The 27,925-nt window shown below is 49.7% G+C and overlaps 2 protein-coding genes across 2 annotated transcripts in view; one reads left to right on the top strand and one right to left on the bottom strand.

Moving 5' to 3' along the window:
- The window catches only part of LOC140390506 (E3 ubiquitin-protein ligase TRIM35-like), a 60,643-nt gene that overhangs the window by 24,906 nt on the left and 7,812 nt on the right, over positions 1–27,925 (top strand). The gene's annotated exons all lie outside the window — the stretch shown is intronic.
- LOC140390505 (zinc-binding protein A33-like) lies at positions 47–27,167 on the bottom strand. Its single transcript, XM_072475674.1, has 6 exons — positions 26,340–27,167; positions 26,154–26,249; positions 25,827–26,060; positions 23,217–23,239; positions 23,004–23,119; positions 47–710 (listed from the first exon to the last, which is right to left on the bottom strand). Exons 1-6 carry the CDS (start codon positions 26,745–26,747, stop codon positions 547–549), a joined length of 1,041 nt encoding a protein of 346 aa, XP_072331775.1. The 5' UTR covers positions 26,748–27,167; the 3' UTR covers positions 47–546.

The following is a 27,925-nucleotide window of genomic DNA, read 5'->3' as shown; positions in this document are numbered from 1 at the left end:
AACTATGTATGAATTTTAAAAAAAAACTAACAATTCTAAGTGGCGATATGTCAGACAGGGACATGCATTACAACAAAAAAAACGGTACCTCTAACTCTCTCCCATAAACTACACTGACTCAAACATTCAATCATGCTATCTTCCTAGCAATACAAAAATAATAGCAGCATTCACATTTTCCCTCTGGCTTGGCAGTCGAGTACAGATGTGTACAATATTTCCGTTGTAAACGAAACACATTTCTTTATTTACAAGAGATGCAACACAAATGTTCTTAATTGTAGATCAAGGGGTTCGGAGTCCTGGTGATAACCAAAAATAGGGGATCTTATCCTGTATACCGGGGTGCGAGAGCGGGAGTCTCTCCTTCGCCATTTCCTGAGTCTAAGTGTCTGCACGACACTGCAGAGTATCGCCTGTACTAAGAGTGATTCTACAACGTACGATAGTGAATATCAGGTTAGAAACTTGTCACACCATGATGGTGTGTCGGTGACTATCTCGGGGTTAACTATTTCAGGGTGTAGTGTATGGTAGGGGTGGGAATCATTCACGGCCTGTGTGGTAGGGGTCAGGGGGTTCGCATTCGCACGGAACCGGATACAAATTACAATCACGACGAAAAACATGTATGACGTCTTCATTGTTGCCTTCTTTCCTTTTCGTCTCTTCCTTTCTGTTTCCTCTCCCTTCCTGGAGCTTCTGGAATTCTGTGGATCAAGCATAGTTTCTGTTATTATCTTGGTTAATATCTCGTGCGTTAGCATGTCTGTCTTGTAGTGCCAATTCCCCTTTATAATTTGTCACCATGTGTGACTCCCTCATTTTTAATTTTTTTAAAACCGAAAATTTGGACTAGACATCTAAGAACTGAAACAGTGCGAGCCGTCTCGCAGACTGTGCGATTTACCATCCAAATGTTTGAGGGTGTAAATAGCATAGGGATGGCAACCTAAGGGTTGCCCGAAAACAAAACAAAACCTTTTGATCCAAGAGTGCCGAAATGAGGTGCGTAAGGGCCGCGACGGGTAAGGTTTGGATGGGATCCCCGGGTAGGATGGTGACCGATGCCATGTGTGCTCTACCTGAGCGTAGCTGACCAGAGGGGGGTCCTCAGGCAGGGAGGAGACCAATGCCGTGTCTCCACTGCCTGAGCAACCGGCAAGAACGGGCAAAAAATGTAGTCATCGTGGGGAGTTGCTGTAAAGGTTCTACCGTCGAACCAGAAGAGCCGCTATGAACGGGAGCTGGCAAGCTCTCAGCGGTTTCTGCCGATAAGCGTGCTGGCAAGTTTTCACAGGTTTCGGCCGACAAATGTGGCGTTTGGCCGTGGAACTTCCGAATGTCCAAACAACACTTAACAATAACACTAACAAACAACATTGAACAACACGCTGCAGGTTCCATCATAAAGGACACCGTTTCTCCCAAGCAGTTCCTTTTTAAAACAACATCAGGACACCTCAGTTATCAGTTGCGAACAGGGTCGCAAACGGGTTCTCGTTTTGGGAGTCAGACTGAAAGTTGTCCTCTTCTCCCAGATGCCATACTCTGGAATGGATGAGGGTTGATAAAGCTGCGTGGTGTGAAGTCGGGTCCATCTCGTCGTTTCGGACCAGCCTGTATGAATTGTCGCGGTGCCAAAAAGTTGTAATTAATTCTGTGGGGACGGAGTCGTCATCGTGGGGCGGTGGTCTTTGGTGGGGTTTGTTGAGGAATATGATCAGGAAGGGATCACTCGAATCGTGTTCAGATTCGCTGGGTGTGGATCCTGTTGCATGGGGTTAGTAGGGAGGCGTGCTGTGGCTATTGTCTGTGTCACAGTCGCTGTCGCTGCTGTCTGTGGGCATTCCGGGGCGGAGTCTAGAGTTCGGGGGTGGGGTCGAGGGCGAGTCCGTGGGTGGGGTGGACGTGTTGGGGGAGGGTAGGGATACGTTGGGTGTGGGCGGGCTGTGGTCTGCTGCGTCGAGCATGATGTGGTGTGCGTGATTGGACTGTGGGCCATATGCCTTAAGCTGGTTAATATGGAACCACGCAGTCTTTCTGTTGGGGTACTTAATTTTATACACGGAGGGGCTTACTTTGTCCGCAATGGAATACGGGCCCGAATACTTCGGTGACAGGAATGTGCAGGGGTTGTAAATGGAGAGCATGGAAGAACTTCCGGTTGCGGCTATGTGGAGTTCAGTCGCACATTCGGCGGCTCCCGCAAAAAATGACTTTTGGGCTCTTTTCAGGGCCCCCAACGGCACTTTTTCGACGTTTCCCGGTGTGGGAATGAGGCTATAACAGCTCCCCGTCAGCATATGGCTTCAACTAGGAGCGGGGCGACAAAAAAGGTGGTGGTGGACCCGAAGAAGGTGCGAGGGAAGAAGGACAAAATGGCGGCGGGCGGAGACCAGGCAGCGTGGATGCAGTGGGCGGAGGAGCAGCAGGAGGTTATCCAGCGCTGCTTCAGAGAGATTAAAACGGACCTGCTAGAGCCGATGAAGGCTTCTATTGATAAGCTGCTGGAGACACAGACGGCCCAAAGGGTGGCGATCCACGAGGCTCGACAAAAGATCTCTGACAATGAGGACGAGATCTTAGTCCTGGCGGTAAAGGTGGAGGCGCACGAGGCGCTCCACAAGAAATGGCAGGAGTGGTTCGAGGAGATGGAGAATCGGTCGAGGCGGAAGAATCTGTGGATTCTGGGCCTCCCGGAGGAGCTGGAGGGGCCGGACGTGGGGGCCTATGTGGTCACCATGTTGAACTCGCTGATGGGAGCAGGGTCCTTCCAGGGGCCCCTGGAGCTGGAAGGGGCCCAGAGAGTGCTGGCGAGGAGGCCCGAGGCTAACGAGCCTCCGCGGGCGGTGCTGGTGAGGTTCCATCGGTTCGTCGATCGGGAGTGTGTGCTCAGGTGGGCCAAGAAGGAGAGGAGCAGCAGGTGGGAGAACGCGGAGGTTCGGATATACCAGGACTGGAGTGCGGAGGTGGCGAAGAGGAGGGCCGGGTACAATCGAGCGAAGGCGGTGCTGCACAGGAAGGGGGTGAAGTTTGGCATGTTGCAGCCGGCGCGACTGTGGGCTACCTACAAGGACCGGCACCATTATTTTGAGTCCCCGGAGGAGGCGTGCGCCTTTGTTCAGGCCGAGAAGTTGGACACAGACTGAGGGTTGGGATGGGCGATTGGGGACTGCGGTTGATATGTTACGTTTATTTTTGTTTTGAAGGGGGGGCCTTTGTATTGCTCTGGGTTTCTTTTTCTCTGTGGTTTTCTCTTTCGGGTCGGTGAGGGTGGCTGGGGCGGGTTGGGCACTGTTTTGGTTGGGTTGATCGGAGGGGCTCTTGGAGTGGGGTAGGTAAACGGAACAGGGGGAGTGGACGGCGGTGAGATGGGCCCCCACAGGGGAGGGGGAGGCCCGAGTCAGGGGTGAGGGGACCGGGCCTGTAAAAGGAGCTGCGTCAGAGGTGGCGGGGCCGGGTAGGTGGAAAGCGTGGGCTTTTTCCCGCGCTGAAGACTGGAGGGGGCGGGGCCGGGGCAGGGAAGCGAGGGTTGTTTCCCGCGCTTAGAACGGAAGGGAGAGGGGGAGAGCCTATGGATGGGGACGGGAGAGGAGGGTGTGCCACACAATGGGAGGAGTCGAAGGAGAGGCGGGAGTAGCCAGGTTCAGCAGGAGTCAGCTGACTTGCGGAAGTGCAATGGGGTTCGTAAATCAGCTAGGATGGGTCCTAGCCGGGTGGGGGTGGGGGGTGGGGGGTAATCGAGTTGCTGCTGCTATAGTCAAGGGGGAGCTGGAGTGAGTAGGGGGGGGCGGGGCGGGGTCTGCCGCCGTGGGGAACGGGCCGAGCGTGGGGTGCGGGCGCGTGGCTGGCCGAGGAGGGGTCATGTCTAGTCGGCGTGGGAGGGGGGTGGGTAGCCCCCTGATCCGGCTGATATCCTGGAATGTAAGGGGACTGAATGGGCCGATTAAGCGGGCCCGCGTGTTCGCGCACCTGAAGGGGCTCAAGGCGGATGTGGTTATGCTTCAGGAGACCCACCTGAAGGTGGCAGACTAGGTAAGATTGAGGAAAGGGTGGGTAGGTCAGGTGTTTCACTCGGGGCTAGATGCCAAAAATCGAGGGGTGGCGATCTTGGTGGGAAAGAAGGTGTCATTCGAGGTGTCGAGCATTGTGGCAGATAATGGCGGTAGGTGCATAATGGTAAGTGGTAAGTTGCAGGGAGAGAGGGTGGTACTGGTCAATGTGTATGCCCCGAACTGGGACGATGAGGGTTTTATGCGGCGCATGTTGAGTCGGATCCCAGACTTGGAAGTGGGGGGCCTGATAATGGGGGGAGACTTTAACACGGTGCTGGATCCGGCACTGGATCGCTCCAGGTCTAGGACGGGTAGGAAGCCGGCGGCGGCTAGAGTGCTGAGTGGGTTTATGGACCAAATGGGAGGGGTGGACCCGTGGAGATTTGCAAGGCCGGGGGCCAGGGAATTTTCATTCTTCTCACATGTCCATAAGTCTTATTCCCGGATCGGCTTTTTTATTATGAGTAGGGCGCTGATAGCGAGAGTAGAGGATACTGAGTATTCGGCAATAGCCATTTCGGACCACGCCCCGCATTGGGTGGACTTGGAGATGGGGGAGGAGAGGGACCAGCGCCCGCTGTGGCGCTTGGAGGTGGTGCTGCTGGCGGACGAGGAGGTGAGCGAGCGGGTCCGAGGAAGTATAGAGAGGTACCTGGAGACCAACGACAACGGGGAAGTCCGAGTGGGGATGGTATGGGAGGCACTGAAGGCGGTGGTGAGGGGAGAGCTGATCTCCATTAGGGCCCACAAGGAGCGGAGGGAGCGGGGGAGAGAGAGAGGCTGATGGGGGAGATGGTGAGGGTAGACAGGAGGTATACGGAGGAGCCCGAGGAAGGATTGTTGAGGAAGAGGCGTAGCCTCCAGGCCGAATTCGACCTCGTGACCACCAGGAAGGCGGAGGTGCAGTGGAGATTTACGAGTATGGGGAAAAGGCAAGCCGGATGCTGGCGCATCAGCTTCGGAAGCGGGACGCAGCGAGGGAGATCGGGGGGAGTTAAGGACAGGGGAGGGAGTGTGGTGTGGAGTGGGGTTGGCATCAATGGGGTCTTCAGGGACTTCTACGAGGAATTGTACCGATCCGAGCCCCCACGGGAGGAGGGAGGGATGGGCCGTTTCCTGGACCAATTGAGGTTTCCGAAGGTGGAAGATGGACTAGTGGCGGGACTGGGGTTCCGATTGGGCTGGAGGAGCTGATCAAAGGGACAGGAAGCATGCAGGCGGGGAAGGCACCGGGGCCGGACGGTTTCCCGGTCGAGTTCTATAAAAATTATATTGACCTGTTGGGCCCGCTGTTAGTTAGGACCTTTAATGAGGCAAGGGAGGGGGGGCTTTGCCCCCGACGATGTCCCGGGCACTGATCTCCTTGATCCTGAAGCGGGACAAGGATCCCCTGCAATGTGGGTCTTACAAACCGATTTCCTTGCTAAATGTAGATGCCAAGATGCTGGCGAAGGTCTTAGCCACAAGGATTGAGGATTGTGTGCCGCCGATCATCCATGAAGACCAGACGGGGTTTGTGAAGGGGAGACAGTTGAACGCGAATGTGCGGAGGCTTTTGAACATTATCATGATGCCGGCGAGGGAGGTGGAGGCGGAGATAGTGGTGGCGATGGACGCTGAGAAAGCCTTCGATAGGGTAGAGTGGGGGTACCTGTGGGAGGTGCTGAAGAGGTTCGGGTTTGGGGAGGGGTTTGGGCTGTTGTATGAGGTCCCGATGGCAAGTGTGGCCACAAACAGGAGGAGGTCCGAGTACTTTCGGTTGCACCGAGGGACGAGACAGGGGTGTCCCCTGTCCCCCCTGCTCTTCGCACTGGCGATTGAACCCCTGGCTATGGCACTGAGGGAGTCAAGGAACTGGAGGGGGTTGGTGCGGGGTGGGGAGGAGCACAGGGTGTCGCTTTATGCGGACGACCTGCTGCTGTATGTGGCGGACCCGGTGGGAGGAATGCCGGTGGTAATGAGGATTCTTAGGGAATTCGGGGACTTTACGGGGTACAAGCTCAACATGGGGAAGAGCGAGCTGTTTGTAGTTCATCCAGGGGACCAGGAGAGGGGGATTGGCGAGCTCCCACTAAAAAAGGCGGAGAGGGGCTTCAGGTATTTGAGGGTCCAGGTGGCCAGGAGCTGGGGGGCCCTGCAAAGGCTTAATTTTACAAGGCTGATGGAGCAAATGGAGGAGGAGTTCAAGAGACTGTCCTGGGCGGATCGGGTGCAGTCAATCAAAATGACGGTGCTCCCAAGGTTTTTGTTCCTGTTCCAGTGCCTCCCCGTGTTTATCCCGAAGGCTTTTTTCAGGCAGGTTAACAGGAGTATAATGGGGTTTGTGTGGGCGCGAGGGACTCCAAGGGTGAGAAGGGTGTTCCTGGAGCGGAGTAGAGATAGGGGGGGACTGGCACTGCCCAACCTCTGTGGGTACTACTGGGCCGCCAATGCGACGATGGTGCGCAAGTAGATGATGGACGGGGAGGGGGCTGCATGGAAGAGGCTGGAGACGGCGTCCTGTGTGGGTACGAGTCTGGGCGCGCTGGCAACGGCGCCGCTGCCACTCCCTCCAGGGAGGTATACCACGAGCCCGGTGGTGGTGGCTGCCCTCAAAGTTTGAGGGCAATGGAGGCGGCACAGGGGGGAAGTTGGGGCCTCAGCATGGACCCCATTACGGGAGAACCACCGGTTCACCCCAGGAAGAACAGGTGGAGGGTTTTCGGGGTGGCACAGGGCAGGGAAAAGAAAGTTGGGGGACCTATTTGTGGATGGGAAGTTTACGATCCTGGGTGAGCTGGAGGAGAAGTACGGGCTCCCCCCAGGGAACACCTTCAGGTACTTACAGGTAAGGGCATTTGCCAGACGGCAGGTGGTGGAATTCCCGCGGCTACTGCCACACCCAGTACAGGACATGGTGCTCTCGGAGGGGTGGGTGGGAGTGGAAAGATCTCGGAAACTTACCAGGTGATGCAGGAGGAGGAGGTGGGAGAGGAGATCGAAGAGGGGACGTGGGCAGATGCCCTGGGGAGGGTGAATTCTTCCTCTTCGTGCGCGAGGCTCAGCCTCATACAGTTTAAGGTGCTGCACAGGGCACACATGACTGGGACAAGGATGAGCCGGTTTTTTGGGGGTGAGGATAGGTGTGTTAGGTGCTCAGGGAGCCCAGCAAATCACACCCATATGTTCTGGGCATGCCCAGCGCTGGAGGAATTTTGGAAGGGCGTAGCGAGGACGGTGTCGAGGGTGGTCGGATCCAGGGTCAAACCGGGCTGGGGGCTCGCAATATTTGGAGTGGCAGAGGAGCCGGGAGTGCAGGAGGCGAAAGGGGCCGGAATTCTGGCCTTTGCGCCCCTGGTAGCCCGGCGAAAGATTCTTCTTCAGTGGAAGGATGCGAGGCCCCCAAGCGTGGAATCCTGGATCAGCGATATGGCAGGGTTCATTAAATTGGAGAGGGTGAAATTCGCCTTGAGAGGGTCGGTACAAGGGTTCTTTAGGCGGTGGCAACCGTTCTTAGACTTCCTGGCAGAACGAAAGACATTGGTCAATGGCAGCAGCAGCTCGGGGTGGGGGGGGTTTACTTTATTATTGTTTTTGTTATTTACACTGAAGGGGTGTATATACCTGTTGTGTTAAGTCGGGGTGTTAATGTTAATTTATTATTTATGTACAAGGGGGGGAGGGTATGGGGGTTTGCTTTTCTAGATTGTGTTTTGTACTTAACCCTGTTGGGTTCCTTTTTTTTTCTTATTCTGTTGTTGATATTTTATGAAAACCTTTAATAAAAATTATTTACAAATAAAAGTGGATGGCGAGCATGACCTGATGTCCAACCTTAAACTCAGTCGCATTCACTGTCTTGTCGAAACAGGCCTTGCTCTGTTTCTTCCTTGTGCCTAATCTTACTGCGGCTGCTAGCTGAGCCGTTTTTACATTTTTGACTCTGTTTCACTGCGTTCTCATGTGTGAGGGCCGTCACTTCGAGGCTGGTCAAGTCAAGTCCTAATAAAAATTCTGTGCCTTTCATAGAATCATAGAATTTACTGTGCAGAAGGAGGCCATTCGGCCCATCGAGGCGTCCGGTCATGAGAGTGTGTGGGGTGTATCCTGTGGATGTCGAAACTGTATTTCTCAAAAAAGGGAGGACTGAATCCCAAGTGGTGTTGTTTCGTTGGACCATTTTTCTGAGGGTTGCTTTGAGGGTCTGATTCATTCACTCCACGATACCATTTGACTGGGGGTGGTATGCGATGTGGAATTTTTGGGTAATGCCAAATATCGTGAGGACATTCTTCATGACACTTCCCGTAAAATGGGAACCTTGGTCGGATTCAATGCTGCGGGGGAGTCCCCATCTCGTAAAGATGTGGTGGGTTAAGATCTTGGCTGTGGTCTATGTCGCGTTGGTTCTGGATAGGAATGCCTCTACCCATTTTGTAAAAGTGTCTATGACGACTAATACGTACTTGTAACATTTCCTGCAAGGGGGCAATTGTCCTATAAAATCAATCTGGAGGTTAGTCCAGGGGCCATTAACGGAGCGGGTGTGGCTAAGTTGAGCTTTCTTTGCAAATCTGTCCGGATTGTTTTGGGCACAGATAAGGCAATTTTCAACATCGTGCATAACGTCTTCTTTTAAACTTGGCCATCAACAGAGCTGCCTGAGGTGGGCTGTAGTGGGATCAATTCCCTGATGCCCATGACTGTCATGGAACAAACAAATAAGCTGATTCCTGTCCTGCTCAGGAACCACATAAAAGGTGTCTTTTAGGACCACACCGTCATGTGTGGTTAGTGCATTTTAAAATCTAACGCAAGGTGCTGGAAATTTTCCTTTCAAAATCTCCCTGAGATTGCTATCTTGCTTCTGGGCCTGCAGTAAATTCTCGATATTAGTCTATGAGACCTGAACTGCATTCACTGGGGCGCTTTCGGGGGGTGTCCAAAAATATCCATGCCTGGAACCTGCTTTAGCCAGTGCGTTGGCTTTTCCATTTCCAGGTGGGGAGGAACGGTGGTGACTTCGAACTTTAACAATTACAAATGTCCTGTCCTGTGCTTTCTCTAAAATGTGGCAGATCAATGGGGCTGAAGGGAGGGGTTTTCTGTCTGAGGAAACAAATCCTCTTGCTTTCCACAGGGGTAGGAATTCTATAAGGCTATTGCAGACATAGAGGCTGTCCGAGTATATGTCTGCTGGGCTGGGGAAGGAATCTGGGTGATCCACAATGTATGCAACAGGTGCTAGTTCTGCCGCCTGCGCGCCTAAGTGTCCTGGTAGTTTTAAGGAGATTTCTTCTAGGGCGCGTCCCTGCGCGTCCTCTACATAAACGCCACATCCTGTAATGCGCTTCCCGTCTAATACTGTGGAAGATCCATCCACAAATATCCTCAAAGGTGCGCACGTGTCTGTGTGCTGGGGGCTCTGGGGTGAACTACCTATCTTTCTGGGGGGTGTTTTTGCGATAAAGGGGCCTGTGTTGTGGTGCGGTGAGATGATTTCACAATCGTGGGGGGTGCCTGGGTACTGAAGTTTGTCGGCTAGGAAAGTGTGGGTCTTGGTCCTTTTAACAGTGATGTCCTGTCCCTGCAAAAGAAGGGTCCATCTGGCTGCTCTAATCTGGCTTACTGTACCGTCCTTAAGTCGTCTGTCTAGTAAAGGTTGGGTGGGGGTGTGTTCCGTGAGGATTGTGATGGAGTTTAGTCCGGTGATGTATGAAAAATACTGAACCTCCCAGAAAACTGCGAGCAGGTGCCTTTCACAGGCTGAAAATCCCTGCTCCACAGGATCTAAAACTCTGGAGACGTAAGCCACAGGTCTTAATTGTTCGTGCCGTTCCTGGAGGAGCACGGCCGAAAGGGTGCGGCCTGTGCTCGCTTATCTCTATAGCATAGGGGGAAAGCGGGTCTGGAACCTATAGTGCGGGGGCTGCAATGAGAGCTCTTTTCAAAGCATCCACAGCATCCGTATGCTGCGGAAGTTATTCCCAAGGGGCTCCTTTCTTTTGGAGTTCCAAGAGGGGCGCTGCCTTGGTGGCGAAACTGTCAATATGGTTTCGGCAGTAGCCAACCAGTCCTAAAAACGACCGGAGGGCTGAAACATTCTGGGGAAGGGGCAATTTGACAATTGAGTCAATTCTTTTATGCTCGATCTCGCGTTTACCATGCGTGATGATCGTACCCAAATACATCATTTTGTTTTCCAAAATTTGGGCCTTTTTGGGGTTTACTTTGCATCCAATTTGCTGTAGGAGTTCCAGGAGTTCGGCCAGAAGCTCGATGTGCTCTGCCTTGGTGTCTGTCTGCAGTAATAGGTCGTCCGCATACTGCACCAGACATGCGGGGCAAGAAAATGTTGATAATCCATTTGCCAGCTGTCGGTGGAAAATGGAGGGGGAGTTGTGGAATCCTTGTGGCAGGCATGTCCACGTGTACTGCTGACCTTTAAAAGTGAAGGCAAATTTGTATTGGCATGCTTTTGCCAATGGAATGGACCAGAATCCATTACTGATGTCCAAAACCGTAAAATATCGTGAGTTGAGTCCCTGTTTGAGCATGGTCTCGGGATTTGTGGCTACCGTGGGGGCTGCTGCGGGGGTGACTTTGTTGAGTTCCCGGTAATCGCTGGTCAGTCGCCATGATCCATTGGGCTTTCTCACTGGCCAAATCGGGGCATTATTAGTAGAGTCTACCGATCTAAGTATGCCCTACTCCAATAAGCTATCGATAACTTTTGAGATTTCTCCCTCTGCCTCTTGGGGAAATCTGTATTGCATTTGGGGTCTCGGGTCATGTAGAGGGTGCCATCTCTGCTACTCCACTACTGGGCCGATATCTGGGGTTTGAGTATCTGTGTGTGTCTCTCTCCAGCTGGCACTGAAACTTCAGAGGCCAGGGGATGCCGCACTGGGACACTTCCACTGAAGAGAGCACTGAATCAAGCCTGCCGTTTATCCCTAACCGGCAGCCTGAGGCTTATATCACACAGATATCCAGACCCCCACCAATGCCCAGGTGATTCTCTCTCTTGCCGGTGGTGCAACACCCACCCGGTTCCTACTTCGCTAGAGTAGCTTTCCCAAGAGAGAGAATAGGACACTGCTGTTTATTACCTAACCAGCAGCCTGTCCTGAGTGAATCGCTCAAGATGACCCTTGATTCTTGAACCCGGAATTAAGGTGGGGAATATTTTAACAATGACTTGGTCAGAGATCGCTGGTGAAAGATTGAAGAATTTAAACGACTCCAATTATCAGCAAATCAAGGTTTATTGCAAAACCCAGGTCAAAATCATCAACAGAAGAAAATATAATAAAATCTTAAACTCTAACACAAACTAAGTCTATTCAAAAAGTACTATAACGGACACAACGAAAAATCTTATGGTTACACAGTTTTAGCAATAGCACAAAACACACATCAAGTTCCCTTCCCCAAAGCCTCAACCACTATTAAAGTCAAGGGAGTTTCGCAAGCTGCTGCAGGGTACTTACGGTCACAGGCTGCAGAGGTCAAGTCAAAGGTGCAGAGGTCGAGCCAAGAGCCAAGAGACCCTCAATCGAAAACACAGCCCCTTTTATATTGTTTTACCTGGCTTTGTCCTGTGTTCGGCCAGCCCCTTTTGCATTGAAAAGGTAAGGTTTAAAGTTCCCGCCTTGGTCCCGCCCCCTTTGAGCCGGTCAGAGCTGTCGACTTCCGGGTTTTCCTCCTCCTTTGCGTTGTATCAGTCCAAGTTTAAAGTTCCCGCTGGTCCCGCCCCCTTTGAGCCGGTCAGAGCTGTTTGTTTCCGGGTATTCCTCGCAGGTCCGCTCCTTCCAGCTAGGCAGACCTGCGCGATTTGAATTTGGCGCCGACTCCGCCCCCTCCTTCCAGTGAGTTCCTGCCGGTGGCTTCTGTCAAGATTGGAGTACCTCCCCCAGGTCCGCCTCCAACTTGGTTTTTTCTACCGCTTATCTTCAAGGGGCTTTTCCAGCGCAATATACTGAGCCCAGACAGTCTGTTTTTTAGGATAACGAGGTTAAGCTCTCTTGTGAAGAATTTCAGTGTCTTCCAGCTGCTCCGGAGATGGCTGCTATTCTCACCTCGCTATGTTGATGGGGTGTTAATTGGATTCTGCTCTGGTGGAGGCCAGGTCATTTACATTTGCATGGGGCTATGACCATCCCATTGTCCTGCTTGCAGGCAGGCCCCCTGTGTATTCCCGTGCCCCTTTGTCTGTGTTTTGATCTTATCTCGTTGTCTGGCTCCTTCTTCCTTGTAGCTCCTGGGGGGGGGGTTTGTAAATACTTATGTCCCTACTCAGCTCAGCGGACCAAGCCTGCTGGGAAAACTGGTTACGTTCTCTTGGCTGAAAAGTCAGTTTACAGTCTCTGAGTTTTATTCTTGGGCAGTTCCAAAAAAGGCCGAATTGCCCGAAAACCTTACAGTCAGGTCCTGTGATTTGAACGGAACCAGTCATCCGTCCACAGTCGTGCTTGTGGGTCGTGAATACTGTCCTGTGCTTCTGCAGAACTGCCCTAACCTGCTTGTCTGTGCTAATCGTGGTCGGGTCAAACCAGAAATCGCCGACTGTGCTAATCTTGTTTGCATGCTCACCTACTGTGAGCGTTGCGGGGGCTCTTGCGGATTTTGCAATTTTCCAGACACATTGGTTTACTGGATCAAATGAAAGGTGGTGGGAGTTCATAAAATCAATGCCCAAAATGTGTTCTGCTGTGTGGGGTAGATCGACGAAAACTATGGTGTGTCTTGTCGCAATATTGCCAATTTGAATGGGTACAGGGGCTGTGATGTGTCCCTGCTGTGAGTGGTCTGTGAAGCCGCTGAGGGTGATTGTGGCTGTAGTGGGCCACGTGTCTTTTTGGAACATGGTGCAGGAATTAATTGTGGTGCGGGACCCTCCTGTGTCCCAGAGAAATTCGATGGGTGTCTCCGTACTTTTGCTGCAACTACTGGTCGGCCGGACCTATCCCAAAGGGTGTCGCAGACCCAACTGGAGGAGCCCGAACACCGTCAGTCAGTTCCGTTAATGTCTGGTCTGAACGGGTGCTCACACTATGTATGGGCTCTGTCCTATTCTTATTCAGAGTGCCTGCCTGCTGGGCTCTCTGTAGCTTTCGTGGGGCATTGCATTCTCGTGCAAAGTGACCTAATTGTCCACAGTTGTAACACTCCTGTGGTTTCTGTGGGGGGGCTGTTCCTGCCTTCGTTCACCCATGCGGGGTTCTGGTGCGTCTTAACTGCGTGGATATCTGCCTCTGCCTGCTGTTCTTCGGGTTTCCTAATTGCGGGTTTGTGTTGGACAGATTGCTCCCAGGAGCGGGACAGTCTTTTTAAAACCCACTTCTCATTGTGTGCTTCTTCTGAGGGGTCATAATTGGTACAGGCCTTTTGTCCTGCCTCTGTGGCATGGGAGATAAGGGTGCGGGTCCATTTGGCCATACCGTCTTGGGACAAATGGGCGCGGTCTAAATTGCCGAAAACGGCTGTAAAATTAATCCACAGGCGTCCAGCAAACGCTGTGGGATGTTTGTCTTTATCTGCCTGCACTTATTCAGGCCTTCTACCGGGTCTGCAAGGGTGCCTCCTCCTACATTCTGTGGGTCGGGAAGGGCTGCTACGACTGAAGGGTCTAAACTCAAACTGTGAGCTTCACGTGCTCACACTCATCCAGGCCGTACATGGTCGCCTGCTGCTTTACTCTAGCAAAGAAGTGGTGGGGGTCTGAGGTGGGCAGGAACCGTGTGATCTTTTTCCACGCGTCCCGTAATTGGGTCACGGTTAAGGGGATGGTGTAAAGGAATTCCGCGTCTCCTTCCGATGTGACTGTGCGGTGGGTAGTGACTGGATTCATGGGTGCCTGATCTATCTGCTCTGTGGGGGGTTGGGGTGCTTTTCTCCTTTGGGGCTTTTCTTGCGCACATGTTCCCTGAACATACCTATGCACGGTTTCATTTAATTCTTGCCAATCAGGGCCGTCTTCCTCATCTAATTGGGATCCAAAGGTGCTCTGAAACCCATTTTGAACCGAAAGCAAAGATTGCAGTTCCGCAATCTGCTTCCTGCATGATCTAATGAGCTTTGTCTGTGCTCCATGGTAGCAGCATGGAGTGCTCTTAACGCTGCTTTTAAATCACTGTACTGCCTTTGCAATGCCTCTACCTGTTTCTCTGTCTCTTCTCTTACCAGGACTTGCATGTCCTGATAGGCCTTTTCGTACTGGGTTTGGAAGCTGCTCAGATGCGCTAGACAAGACTGGTGTGCCCGCTTGGCATCATCCACCTCTCCGTCCTTTGCTGCCAACTTCCTTCTTAATTCTATATTCTTTTTCTCGATCTCGCTAACATCGACCTTGCCCATTCGATATGTCTCCTCTATCTCTTTGCGGAGCATCCGAACGACCTCCTCTGTGCCTCGCAATTGTGCTAAACAGGACACAATTGCCATCGGCTTGCAAGCTTTTCCCAAGCTTTTCTTATGGATCTCTGACAGGTTCTCCCACCAAGTATGTTCTATACTCCCGGGCCCTGTTTCCTTATTATCACAGAATTCACTCCAAAGGGGCCATCCCTTCCCTTTGCGATATTTCCTGATCTCTTCTTCCCAAACGGAACACTGTCCTACTCTGCTGCTGGTCGCTGCGACCACAAATTCTTCAGGGTTCATGAGGCGTTGCATTGCCTGCATTGCCATCTTTCCTCTCTGAATACTCTCTTAAAATTTTGAACAAGGGGTACTAAGGCGGTGCTGTAATTACGGGTACGGCTTTTACTATTTTCCGGAATACAAACTCCCGACAGTTTTTCGCAACAAAAATCTATCAGTTTTACCTTATAGCCCTGTTAGTTACGCAAGCATTAACACACTTCCGAATTATGAGGATTGAGCAGAACTGCTTGAACACTTGTGAATGTTTCTGTTCCCAATTGGATTCTAATTCAAATTTTTGGGTTCTCCCGGAGTGGTTAAGCCACTTCTAAGTCGGGTCCCGTCAGGATGTCACCAGTAATATGTTGCTAACTTTGGTTGGCTCTTAATTCATTGCCCGTTGGGCATTACTGAATTTGCTCTGTTTCTATAACTTTTGCTCTAGAGTCGCCAGGTATCTTTATGATACCGCCACAAGGTTCAAGTTCAAGTGCTGATCAATAACTCAACACACCAATTAGTAAGATTCAAATCAAAACACATTTATTATACACAGTAAATCACTACTCATGCAGAAACTCTACTTTCTAGACTAAACTCAATACTAAAAGGCCTATACTTAGCTTCGGAACTGGCCCACCAGGTCAGGGAACAAATGGCCTTTTGTTCGATCTGAGTTTGCAGGATTCAAAAGCTGGTATGGACTGGTAGCTAGGAGCGCCTATCTCGTAGCATTGACTGGAGACTTACTTGGTTGATGCGGCAGCTTAGGCAGTTCACTCTCAAGGGTTATTCGAGTTGCTGAGTGACCCTGCCAAGAAGACCGATTTGAACTACTTTATAGTCCCCAGGGGCTTCCCGCCCTTCGGGGCGGACCCCGTACCTGGTTCCAAGTGATTGGACTGTGTTCTGATCACTTGGATCGATTTCTCCAATACTGGAGTTGTTCCCTGATTGCTGGGCGGTCCCTGTGCGTCCGTTGGCCTTCCTTTGCCTTGGCTACTGCTGGCGTCGAGGAGTCTGGCTTGGCCTTATTCACCTTAAGTGTTTCAATTGTTTCCGGGGATCGCTCATTAATATGCAGATAACTGCTGGTTTCAGTGCTGTCTGGGCTTTTGCAAGTTCTAATACACAGGATTTCTGCACTTGCTAGTTTTTGTCTGTGTTGGCTGAATTTCCCTGTAGTCTTTGCGGTTCTCCATTTTAAGTCGGGAAGTGGCCAACCCAGGTGGCTACACCTCGGTCAGTAACCTCTCCTAAGTTATACTTCTTCTTAACGTTTCTCCTAATTTTCCTTGTCGTTGAACCCATATCTCTCGAGTGGGCAGCACGGTAGCCTTGTGGATAGCACAATTGCTTCACAGCTCCAGGGTCCCAGGTTCGATTCCGGCTTGGGCCAGTCTGTGCGGAGTCTGCACATCCTCCCCGTGTGTGTGGGTTTCCTCCAGGTGCTCCGGTTTCCTCCCACAGTCCAAAGATGTGCAGGTTAGGTGGATTGGCCATGATAAATTGCCCTTAGTGTCCAAAATTGCCCTTAGTGTTGGGTGGGGTTACTGGGTTATGGGGATAGGGTGGAGGTGTTGACCTTGGGTAGGGTGCTCTTTCCAAGAGCCGGTGCAGACTCGATGGGTCGAATGGCCTCCTTCTGCACTGTAAATTCTATGATCTTCATGTAACAACCTGCCACGTCGCTGACCATTAATGTTTTTACTTCCCGTTTCATTCCTTTTAGTATTACTGGTCCTATTCACTGAGCTCCCCTCAGTCACTGTACCTTGTACTGTCGCCCTTTTTGATTTTTGACTATGGCTTCTCTGCCTTACACTTTCCCCCTTACTGCCTTTTGTTTCTGTCCCTGTTTTACTACCTTCCAACTTCCTGCATTGGTTCCCATCCCCCTGCCACATTAGTTTAAACCCTCCCCAACAGCTCTAGCAAACCCCCCCCCCCCCCCCAGGACATCGGTTCCAGTCCTGCCCAGGTGCAGACCGTCCGGTTTGTACTGGTCCTATCTCCCCCAGAACCGGTTCCAATGCCCCAGGAATTTGAATCCCTCCCTCTTGCACCATCTCTCAAGCCACGCATTCATCCTATCTATCCTGACAGTCCTACTCTGACTAGCTCGTGGCACTGGTAGCAATCCTGACATTACTACCTTTGAGGTCCTACTTATTAGTTTAACTCCTAACTCCCTGAATTCAGCTTGTCGGACCTCGTCCCATTTTCTACCTATATCATTGGGGCCTATGTGCACCACGACAGCTGGCTGTTCACCCTCCCCTCCCCAGAATGTCCTGCAGCCGCTCCGAGACATCCTTGACCCTTGCACCAGGGAGGCAACATACCATCCTAGAGTCTCGATTGCGTACGCAGAACCGCCTGTCTATTCCCCTTACGATTGAGTCCCCTATCACTATAGCCCTGCCATTCGTCTTCCTGTCCAGCTGCACAGCAGAGCCAGCCACGGTGCCATGAACCTGGCTGCTGCTGCCTTCCCCTGGTGAGCCATCTCCCTCAACAGTATCCAAAGCGGTATATCTGTTTTGCAGGGAGATGGCCGCAGGGGACACCTGCACTGCCTTCCTACTCTTGCTCTATCTTTTGGTCACCAATTTTCTATCTTCCTCAGTAACTTTTACCTGCGGTGTGACCAACTCTCTAAACGTGCTATCCACGACGTCCTCAGCATCGTGGATGCTCCAAAGTGAGTCCATCTGCAGCTCCAGAGCCATCAAACTGTCTAACAGGAGCTGCAACTGGACACACTTCTTGCACGTGAAGGAGCCAGGGACAGTGGACGTGTCCCTGAGCTCCCACATCGCACACGAGGAGCGTGACACGGGTCTGAGATCTCCTGTCATGTCTTAAACCTTAGGTTAACTTATACAACTACAATTCCAAAAAACGAAAGAAAAAAATAAATAGGCGATGAACAGAAAAACTCCTTACCAGTCACTGACCAGGGATTAAAAAGCACCTCCTACCCCCAAGCTTCGAATTCCCACCTAGATTCAAATTCCCAAACTCCATCTTTGCTGTCTCACTCTGGCTGTGTCCTCTCTGGCTCACTGGGAGAACTCACTCTATTAGAACAGCTCGCTCTATGAGAATCATCGAGTTTTAAAGCATGGAAAACGGCCTCTCGGCCCATTGCGTCCAAGCAGACTATCACGCACTTAACTATTCAAATACTTATTTCCAGCACAGTAGCCTTGTATATTGAGGTATTTCAAGTGCTAAATTCAAGAGCTCCATTAGTAGAATGGACTGGTCTCTTTCCAATAACTATATAATGGTCTGTAACTGATTAGATTTTACTTCAGTCGGGTTTCTGTTAAAGTACATCATTGTCAGGTGTGCTTCCACTTGTCATTGTGTGCTGAATAATTGCCCAGGCCCTGAAATCCCAGTGGGGGTATCAATGTGTCATTTAAGATGTTTAAATTGCAATAGTTAACTCGTGTCCTTTGAAAACAATTAGCTGATTCTGCCTCCCATATCCCTCGTGTCCAGTGTTATTGAAAACATGGAGGACATTGAACACGTAACAGATTTGATTGCTGAATGTAATCAATCACTGACTGACCCTGAGCTTCCACAAAACCAGCTTCCAGTAAAGGCAGCAGCATTTTGCAGTTTTAAATGTAGCTCGCTCCTGTCCCTGACATTCCTGTCTGCTCCCACCTAAAGCTGCCTCCTTATTCGAGCGGGAAATAGTATTGGAACCGACTCACTATATGGGAATTCCCAAGACTGCAGGATTTGGGACAGGAGAGGTTACTGACCGAGGTGTAGCCCTGCCTTCTCAACCTCGCCCCTGGCCTGAGGTGTGTCGATCCTCAGGTTAAATCATCACCAGTCAGCTCTCCCCCTCAAAAGGGGAAAGTAGCCTATGGTCATCTGGGACTATAGCAACTTTACTTGAATCTTCAGTTCACTCACCTGTGTGTAGACTTCAACACAAGGTCAATCCAGTTTTTCAGGGGGAGGAATAGGCCAAACTGCTAACTACCTGGACATACTCTGTCTCCTTTTCTCCTAAGAAGATAGTTTGTTTCCTACACATTTTGAAGAGCTTGCAGTACATAAGTACAAGGAACAGTACGGCACAGGAACAGGCTCTTTGGCCCTCTAAGCCTGCGCCGACTAGGCCGCCCATCTAACCTGTAACATTCGACACTTCCAGCATCCATATCCCTCTATTCCCACCCAGACGTAGCAGTAGACCGCATTTGATCAAGAAGATTGAGGATCGCTGATTGGGCGACGTTTAATCTTGGACCACTGTAACTTGAAATCATAATATTTGTACTTAATTAATTGAACAAAAAGTTTGGACAATCCCAGACGCAGTCACCGGAGTGGATTAAAATGCATTTCGATATCAAACTGTTAATATGCAGCTGTGATTAAAACTGGATTTTTAAAAAATTCATTGCTGGCCAACATTTATTGTCCAGCCCTCATTGCCCCGGAATTAAGTAGCTTTCTGGGCCAGATAAGAAGGCATTTCAGAGTCAACCACATTCCTGTGAATCTGAGCACACAAGGATGTCAGATTTCCTTTCCTTAAGGAGCACTAAGTGAACCAGATGGTTTTTTTCCATGGTTTCATGGTCATTGTTAGACCTTTTTTTAAAATTTAGAGTACCCAATTTTTTTTCCAATTAAGGGGCAATTTCGAACACAGAACATAGAAAATACAGCACAGAACAGGCCCTTCGGCCCACGATGTTGTGCCGAACCTTTGTCCTAGATTAATCATAGATTATCATTGAATTTACAGTGCAGAAGGAGGCCATTCGGCCCTTTGAGTCTGCACCGGCTCCTGGAAAGAGCACCCTACCCAAACTCAACACCTCCACCCAACACCAAGGGCAATTTGGACATTAAGGGCAATTTATCATTGGCCAATTCACCTAACCCGCACATCTTTGGACTGTGGGAGGAAACCGGAGCACCCGGAGGAAACCCATGCAGACACGGGGAGGACGTGCAGACTCCGCACAGACAATGACCCAAGCCGGAATCGAACCTGGGACCATGGAGCTGTGAAGCAATTGTGCTATCCACAATGCTACCGTGCTGCCCTTAAGAACAAATAAATCTACATTATATCATTTTACCGTCATCCATGTACCTATCCAATAGCTGCTTGAAGGTCCCTAATGTTTCCGACTCAACTACTTCCACAGGCAGTGCATTCCATGCCCCCACTACTCTCTGGGTAAAGAACCTACCTCTGATATCCCTCCTATATCTTCCACCTTTCACCTTAAATTTATGTCCCCTTGTAATGGTGTGTTCCACCCGGGGAAAAAGTCTCTGACTGTCTACTCTATCTATTCCCCTGATCATCTTATAAACCTCTATCAAGTCGCCCCTCATCCTTCTCCGCTCTAATGAGAAAAGGCCTAGCACCCTCAACCTTTCCTCGTAAGACCTACTCTCCATTCCAGGCAACATCCTGGTAAATCTTCTTTGCACCTGTTCCAGAGCTTCCACATCCTTCCTAAAATGAGGCGACCAGAACTGTACACAGTACTCCAAATGTGGCCTTACCAAAGTTTTGTACAGCTGCATCATCACCTCACGGCTCTTAAATTCAATCCCTCTGTTAATGAACGCGAGCACACCATAGGCCTTCTTCACAGCTCTATCCACTTGAGTGGCAACTTTCAAAGATGTATGAACATAGACCCCAAGATCTCTCTGCTCCTCCACATTGCCAAGAACTCTACCGTTAACCCTATATTCCGCATTCATATTTGTCCTTCCAAAATGGACAACCTCACACTTTTCAGGGTTAAACTCCATCTGCCACTTCTCAGCCCAGCTCTGCATCCTATCTATGTCTCTTTGCAGCCGACAACAGCCCTCCTTACTATCCACAACTCCACCAATCTTTGTATCGTCTGCAAATTTACTGACCCACCCTTCAACTCCCTCATCCAAGTCATTAATGAAAATCACAAACAGCAGAGGACCCAGAACTGATCCCTGCGGTACGCCACTGGTAACTGGGATCCAGGCTGAATATTTGCCATCCACCACCACTCTCTGACTTCTATCGGTTAGCCAGTTCGTTATCCAACTGGCCAAATTTCCCACTATCCCATGCCTCCTTACTTTCTGCATAAGCCTACCATGGGGAACTTTATCAAATGCCTTACTAAAATCCATGTACACTACATCCACTGCTTTACCTTCATCCACATGCTTGGTCACCTCCTCAAAGAATTCAATAAGATTTGTAAGGCAAGACCTACCCCTCACAAATCCGTGCTGACTATCCCTAATCAAGCAGTGTCTTTCCAGATGCTCAGAAATCCTATCCTTCAGTACCCTTTCCATTACTTTGCCAACCACCGAAGTAAGACTAACTGGCCTGTAATTCCCAGGGTTATCCCTAGTTCCTTTTTTGAACAGGGGCACGACATTGCCACTCTCCAATCCCCTGGTACCACCCCTGTTGACAGTGAGGACGAAAAGATCATTGCCAACGGCTCTGCAATTTCATCTCTTGCTTCCCATAGAATCCTTGGATATCTCCCGTCAGGCCCGGGGGACTTGTCCATCCTCAAGTTTTTCAAAATGCCCAACACATCTTCCTTCCTGACAAGTATTTCCTCGAGCTTACCAATCTGTTTCACACTGTCCTCTCCAACAATATCGCCCCTCTCATTTGTAAATACAGAAGAAAAATACTCATTCAAGACCTCTCCTATCTCTTCAGACTCAATACACAATCTCCGGTTACTGTCCTTGATCGGACCTACCCTCGCTCTAGTCATTCTCATATTTCTCACATATGTGTAAAAGGCCTTGGGGTTTTCCTTGATCCTACCCGCCAAAGATTGTTCATGCCCTCTCTTAGCTCTCCTAATCCCTTTCTTCAGTTCCCTCCTGGCTATCTTGTATCCCTCCAATGCCCTGTCTGAACCTTGTTTCCTCAGCCTTACATAAGTCACCTTTTTCCTCTTAACAAGACATTCAACCTCTCTTGTCAACCATGGTTCCCTCACTCGACCATCTCTTCCCTGCCTGACAGGGACATACATATCAAGGACACTAAGGGCATTTAAATGGTCATTGGATAAACATATGGACGATAATGGAATAGTGCTTTGGATTGGTTTCACAGGTTGACGCAACATCGAGGGCCGAAGGGCCTGTACTGCGCTGTTATGTTCTATGTTCTGTGGGCCATTGTGTGGCTTCACCCACAGGGGGATATGTTGGGGCATGTACGGGCTCCGCCCATGGCTCCTCCCCTTGAAAGGAAGTATAAAGAGCAGCTAACCTGCAGGCGGTTCCCATTATTGTACCAGTCGCAGGCAGGCACTGTTCTAAGCTGATTAAAACCACGGTTTACTTCTCCTCGTGTCTTTGAGTGAATTGATGGTTGCATCACACTGCTAGCTGACAAGGGCACTGCCATGCTGTCACTGCCAATGTGCCAAGCTGCCATTTTCTGTGTGCTGGTGATCAGGCTGGGGGTGTCCAGCGTGTGTGTTGCGGGGGGAGCTGGGGACCCACCCAAAGTGAGTTGGTGCTTTGGAGGGGGGGCGTCGGGGTGGCGTCGGTGGCCTGGGAGATCGGGATATCATTTTAAAATGGCGTCCCGATCTCTCGCTGCACTGAGGAGTTCGGGCGAGCGGAGCTCCTCACTGCACAAAACGGGGCGATGAGCGGCCTCGGCCCCGCGTTCCCCACAGGCACCGAACCCAACGTGGGGGGCGTTTTATCGCCATGTGTTTCTCGGCACTGCGAGCGCCGGGAAACACGCGGTTAAATACGGTCACTCTGGGATTTTCGGGGAGGAAAGGTTCAGCTGGGAATGGCGGAGTTTCCACTTGCTGAAGTTTGTAAAGTATGGATGGGTTCTGGAGACAGAGCTTCATCTGAGAGTTCCTGTATTGGTGATGTTTAGGGAGCCGACAGTTTCAGCTGACCAAGCTGAGAATGATGTTTAGAATGTGGATTAGGTGCATGAATCAGACTTTAATTCCAATCAGGACCATTTTTATCCTCATACCTTTATAACAAAGCTCTTAAACATACTCCCTGCCGACGGATTCTCCGTTGCGCCGGCAGCGCTCCCACGCCCACGGGTTTCCCGGCGGTGTGTGGTGGCCACAATGGGCAATCCCATTGGCAGGTGGCGGAGACGGAGAATCCCGCTGCCGGTGAGGGCCGCTGCCCAGGAAAAGTGGGCTGGCGTACCGGAGAATCCCGCCCGGTGTCTTTGATATTTATATGGATAATGATTGAAATATAAGATATAAATCAGGACAGAGGAACTTATCTGAGTTTTACCAGGGTTAATGACATCCAGCATTTCTCTCCACACTGGGAACGGGAAAGGGCTGTTGAATTTTCCGATGGACAGGACACCATCTGCTAGTGACAGATTTTTATCCTCATTGCTAATCCTGTAAATATTAAAGAGTTGATTATAAATTGACCATAAACACTTTGCTGAGTAATTTTACCAACTTGCCCTGAGTTTCAGTAAAGTTCATGTCCTACCTCCTCTTCCGAGATGCTACCTCCTGAAATAAACAAAACACAAATCTGAGTTGACAGAGACGGACTGTCTATATCCAGAAAGCAGAAATGACCCTCACATTGTTACAAGCTGCTGAGAATTGTCAATTCCCATTGCTTCAGACATGGAATAGAAAGAGGATGTTCCACAAAGGATATTGAAGCACAGGAGAAAGTATCAAAAAGATTGACAGCAACTGAGAGGCTTCAACTAACAGCAAAGATTGATCAACTTTACTGGAGAAAAGAGAAGACCTGATAGAGATCTTTCAAATGATGAAAGGGGTCGGGTTTGATAGATTCAGTGAAGATGTTTACACTGTAGAGAATCCAGAAATAGGGATAGAAACATAATATATGTCATGATATAGTAGCACGGTAGCACAAGTGGCTAGCACTGTGGCGTCACAGCGCCAGGGTCCCAGGTTCGATTCCCCACTGGGTCACTAACTGTGCGGAGTCTGCACGTTCTCCCCGTGTCTGCGTGGGTTTCCTCCGGGTGCTCCGGTTTCCTCCCACAGTCCAAAGGCGTGCAGGTTAGGTGGATTGGCCATGCTAAATTGCCCTTAGTGTCCAAAAAGATTTGGAGGGTTATTGGGTTATGGGATTACAGTGGAAGTGAGGGCTTAAGTGGGTCGGTGCAGACTCGATGGGCCGAATGGCCTCCTTCTGCACAGTATGTTCTATGATATGCAAACATGCAGGTAATGAACACACAGAATTTGGACACGACCAATGAGCAGTCAGGACACTGAGGGGTGGTATCTCACTATAAAAGGGATGAGGCACTCACACCCCGCCTCTTTCCACAGACCAACATCTACAGAGTGAGACTGGGTGTATCCTCAGCATCACACCCCAGCACGTGGCTTAGAGAAAGGCTGGTTCAGTTAGACCGAGTTACTACATTTAGATTAGCAGAGAGTCGAACTCATTGAACTCACTTCAAAGTTTGGAGCAACTTTTACTCAAAACTGCATCAAGTGGCAGCTTGTGTTCTTCCAAATTACATAACACAACCATAAAGTTACAAATAAATCCAATCGGGAGTTCAGGAGAAACTTCTTTGCCGAGAGAGTGATGGGAATGTGGAACTCACTGTCACACGGGGTGGAATTTACTCCAGTCTGTCACAGCAGCGAGCATGGTGTCCGGGCATAGGGAATCACTCGAGAGGACACGGCTCAGTCTGTCGATGGCAGGAAAACCTCCCGGGATTAAGTCAGAGTCGGGAAGGGGTCAATGCACCGGACTAGCGACAGGAAGTTAATTAGTCTCATTAATGAGTCTGTGAAGCCAGTTTAAACCTGATTCCAACATCATTAACTGCTGCTTTTCCAATTCAGTTTAAACCCCATGGGTTGGATTTTATGAGGGTCCCACTTCCCGCGATCGGGAACGCCCCGACCCTGGGATTGAAAATGACTGTGTAAAGAGATTGAAAGGTGCTGAGCACTGACCCTCCAGCAGGATGGCTTCAGGAAATGTGTTTGTGATATTCCGATAAGAATCATCATTAAAAGGACAAGATCCAAGGGTCTGGCACTGCAGTCAAGAAGGAGGGTCAAGAACGGTCAACCTGGCTCCCGGGCCTACAATTCACACCAGAAGGAGCAGCCGGGTGGGGAATTGTAATTTATCAGCCAAATCCGAGGGGGATTGGGGCTGAGGATTTAAAATAACTTCAGTGTAACATCCAAATCCTGGGGGGATTTGGGTTTGAATTGAGGAATGTTTGGGCTGAAATGTGGGGTTTTGTCTGTGGATTTTCAGGAGAGGCTTTTTAATAAGTTGTGGTGATTTGTGTGTTTATGTGGAAGCTGAGGTTAAATTGTGGAGGGATTTAAATTGGAAAACCAAATAAATGCTGTGTGATGTTATTTACACTATTTACAGCTCTTTGTATTCGGGTGTTGGGAGAGTTTTCACTAAACAACAAGTTTGTGGTTGAGCCAATCCCCGTGTCTGTGTAATTTTGTCCTTTACAAAATCCTCAAGTCAAGAACCATCAGTCAGAGGAAACGGGAGCGTGAACCTCTTACAGTCCCTCAATCAGGTACACAGTGCAACTGAACAACGGCATTCCCGCTGCATCCTCAATCCCACCACCTCTCCCCCCATCCCCTTCCAAAATCCCACCAGTAACCCCAACAGGGTTTGGTTTTCAGGCTCCCCGTATTGTGAGACCCCTGCTCATTGCTGGGGGAATACCAGTGACAGCAGGATGAGAACATTCATTGCCCTGTTAAGGGGCTGAATTGGTTACAGGAAGGCTGTCCCACAAGACTTACCACCACGGACTTAATCTGTGTAGAGATGGAAAGACAACAGAAACTCCACACAGTGTCATTCCCCATGTCCTCTTCCACTCACCCCACACCCTGACTAAATGTACCCTGGGGGGAACAGCATTAAATTCCACCCACCCAGGGAAAGCCAGGGCTACATTTAAGGAGAAGCTGGATACAGATGATGGAGAAAGGAACAGAAGGATATATTGACAGGGAAATGAAGTAGGATGGGAAGAGGCTCGTGTGGATCATGTTGTGACTGTGAACTTTCACTGAACTAAACTGAAATATAATCCCTCACCTTCAGAAATCTCACTCCATCTTTTTGTTCCAACTGGTTTTCCAACTTTGAGAGTTTCTCCTGAATAGAATTTAAATTCTCTTGAATTTCACAAAGATTTTCCTCCATCGGTTTTAGAATTTTTTCCTCTTCTTCCCTGAGATCTCGGATGAAACGCTGCTCTTTCTCAGTGAGAATCTGGTGCATTTTAGGGAACTCGGATGTGATGTGGCTCTGCAGACTGACCGACTGTTTCTATAAGAAGAAACATTAAAAATAATATGTTTCTGTAATAAAAACAACAAAATAATGGATTAAATTTGGAAGCTCAGCACAGGGAGACTTTACCCTAATTTGGGAAATCTTCTGTTTCTGCTGCTGCTCCATTTCTAGAACCGTCGATTTCTTATCCGTGAGAGAATCGAAGGAAGATTTCACCCCATCCTGGGATTGGGAGAGAAAATCAGAAAATAAAAGTGTTAGATCCTGAAAATGTGATCAGATAATCAGGGGATCCAATCTGTTCCCTTTTACCTTGTAGATTTCAACAGCTTTCTGAATCGGGATGAAGCGGTGTTCTCTGTGTTCCTGCGAATCTACACAATTCACACAGATCAATTTCTTGTCAGTTTCACAAAACAGCTTCAGTTCTTCCTGATGTTCCTCACAGTGAAGTTTACTTTCCTTCTCTTTCCCATTCAGCTTTAATTTTCGAGCTTTCTCAGCCAGATTCACTAAGATCCGATTGGCCCTGAGGATTCTTTCTGGAAACTCCTGTCTACATTCCGGGCAGGAGTTTCTCTCCTTTTCCCAACACTGGGTGATACAGGAGCGGCAGAAGTTGTGTCCACACTCCAGTGAAACCGGATCAGTGAAGAAATCAAGACAAATGGAACAAATTAAATCCTCGGACCAACTCTCCTCCTGCTGTGTGGAAGCCATGTTCACACTCAGCACTTCCTGATCCAAACCACTTTCAGTTTCAATGTTCCTGCTCCACTACTGAAGATTTTCAGTTCAGTAATTCCCTCATGATGTTCACTGCAATACTCACGGAATTCACCTGAGGAAGGAGCAGTGCTCTGACAGCTAGCAATTCGAAACAAACCTGTTGAACTTTAACCTGGTGTCAGACTTCTTACTGTGCCCACCCCAGTCCAACGCCGGCATCTCCACATCAAGGAATTATTGTTATTTGCTGCTCTCGGTCCTGCCCACTTTGAGAGCTGGAGACAAAACCCGGAGCAGAATCAAGAATAAACAGGGTTAGAGTGAACGACAGGGAATAATTGAACCCAGGCGATGGGAGTGAAGGTCTGTTGGTGGTGGGGGTGGGTGGAGAGAGGATGGGAGGAGGTGGGGATTGTGTCCTGTGAGTGACTGGCAGCCTGCTGCTCTCCTTCATATACTTCTGTCTCAAAGCAGCCCCAGGCACGGATGGTCAAGTTGTGTTTTACTTTGTGGGAAACACAAACTGAAACATATTGTCCAGCTCCTCCTGACCTGTCCCTTTACGTAAACCCAGCCTGACTCCAACTCAAGTTAGATGTTTGGTATTTATTTGTTATGAATTTTGACTGAAACTTATATCACTGTGAAAATGAAGATTTTTTGATAAAAATCAGCTTTGGAGAATTACAAGGTTGTCTGAATTTTTTCCAAGAATAATATTTGAATTAAAAGCGAGTCTGAAATGTCTCTGGTGCTGGCTGACTCCTCCCCCAGCCCTCAGGGCTTTTCATACTGATGCTGGGGGTGTTGGTTGAGTTGATTTGTTGAACAAGCTGCACAGTGAGTATATTGAAGTGGGTGAGGTTTGTACAGAGCCGCTCTCTGCTCTGAGGCAGCTATTGCTGCACTGGTGTAATGTGTGTCACAGTGTAGCAGCTGAAAGGCTGCAGCTTTTAACTTTACACTTGTCCTTTTCCTCGATACTGAACAAGCTGGAGGGCCTCAGCAGCTCTTTCGACATCCAGACCATTGGTCTTGTCTGTCTCCTTCCGCACTGTCAGCCAATGAAGACTTTACTATTTGACCCATGGCTGGGGTTTCAAATCAGAGTTTTCCTTCTCCAGGGCAGGCTGCCAATCAAAGCTGCCAATCGGGAACGGTCTGGTTTT

The sequence above is a fragment of the Scyliorhinus torazame genome, chromosome 14 (assembly GCF_047496885.1).
Source record: "Scyliorhinus torazame isolate Kashiwa2021f chromosome 14, sScyTor2.1, whole genome shotgun sequence".
Taxonomy (NCBI): Eukaryota; Metazoa; Chordata; class Chondrichthyes; order Carcharhiniformes; family Scyliorhinidae; genus Scyliorhinus; species Scyliorhinus torazame.
This window is presented reverse-complemented; position numbering and strand designations above follow the sequence as displayed.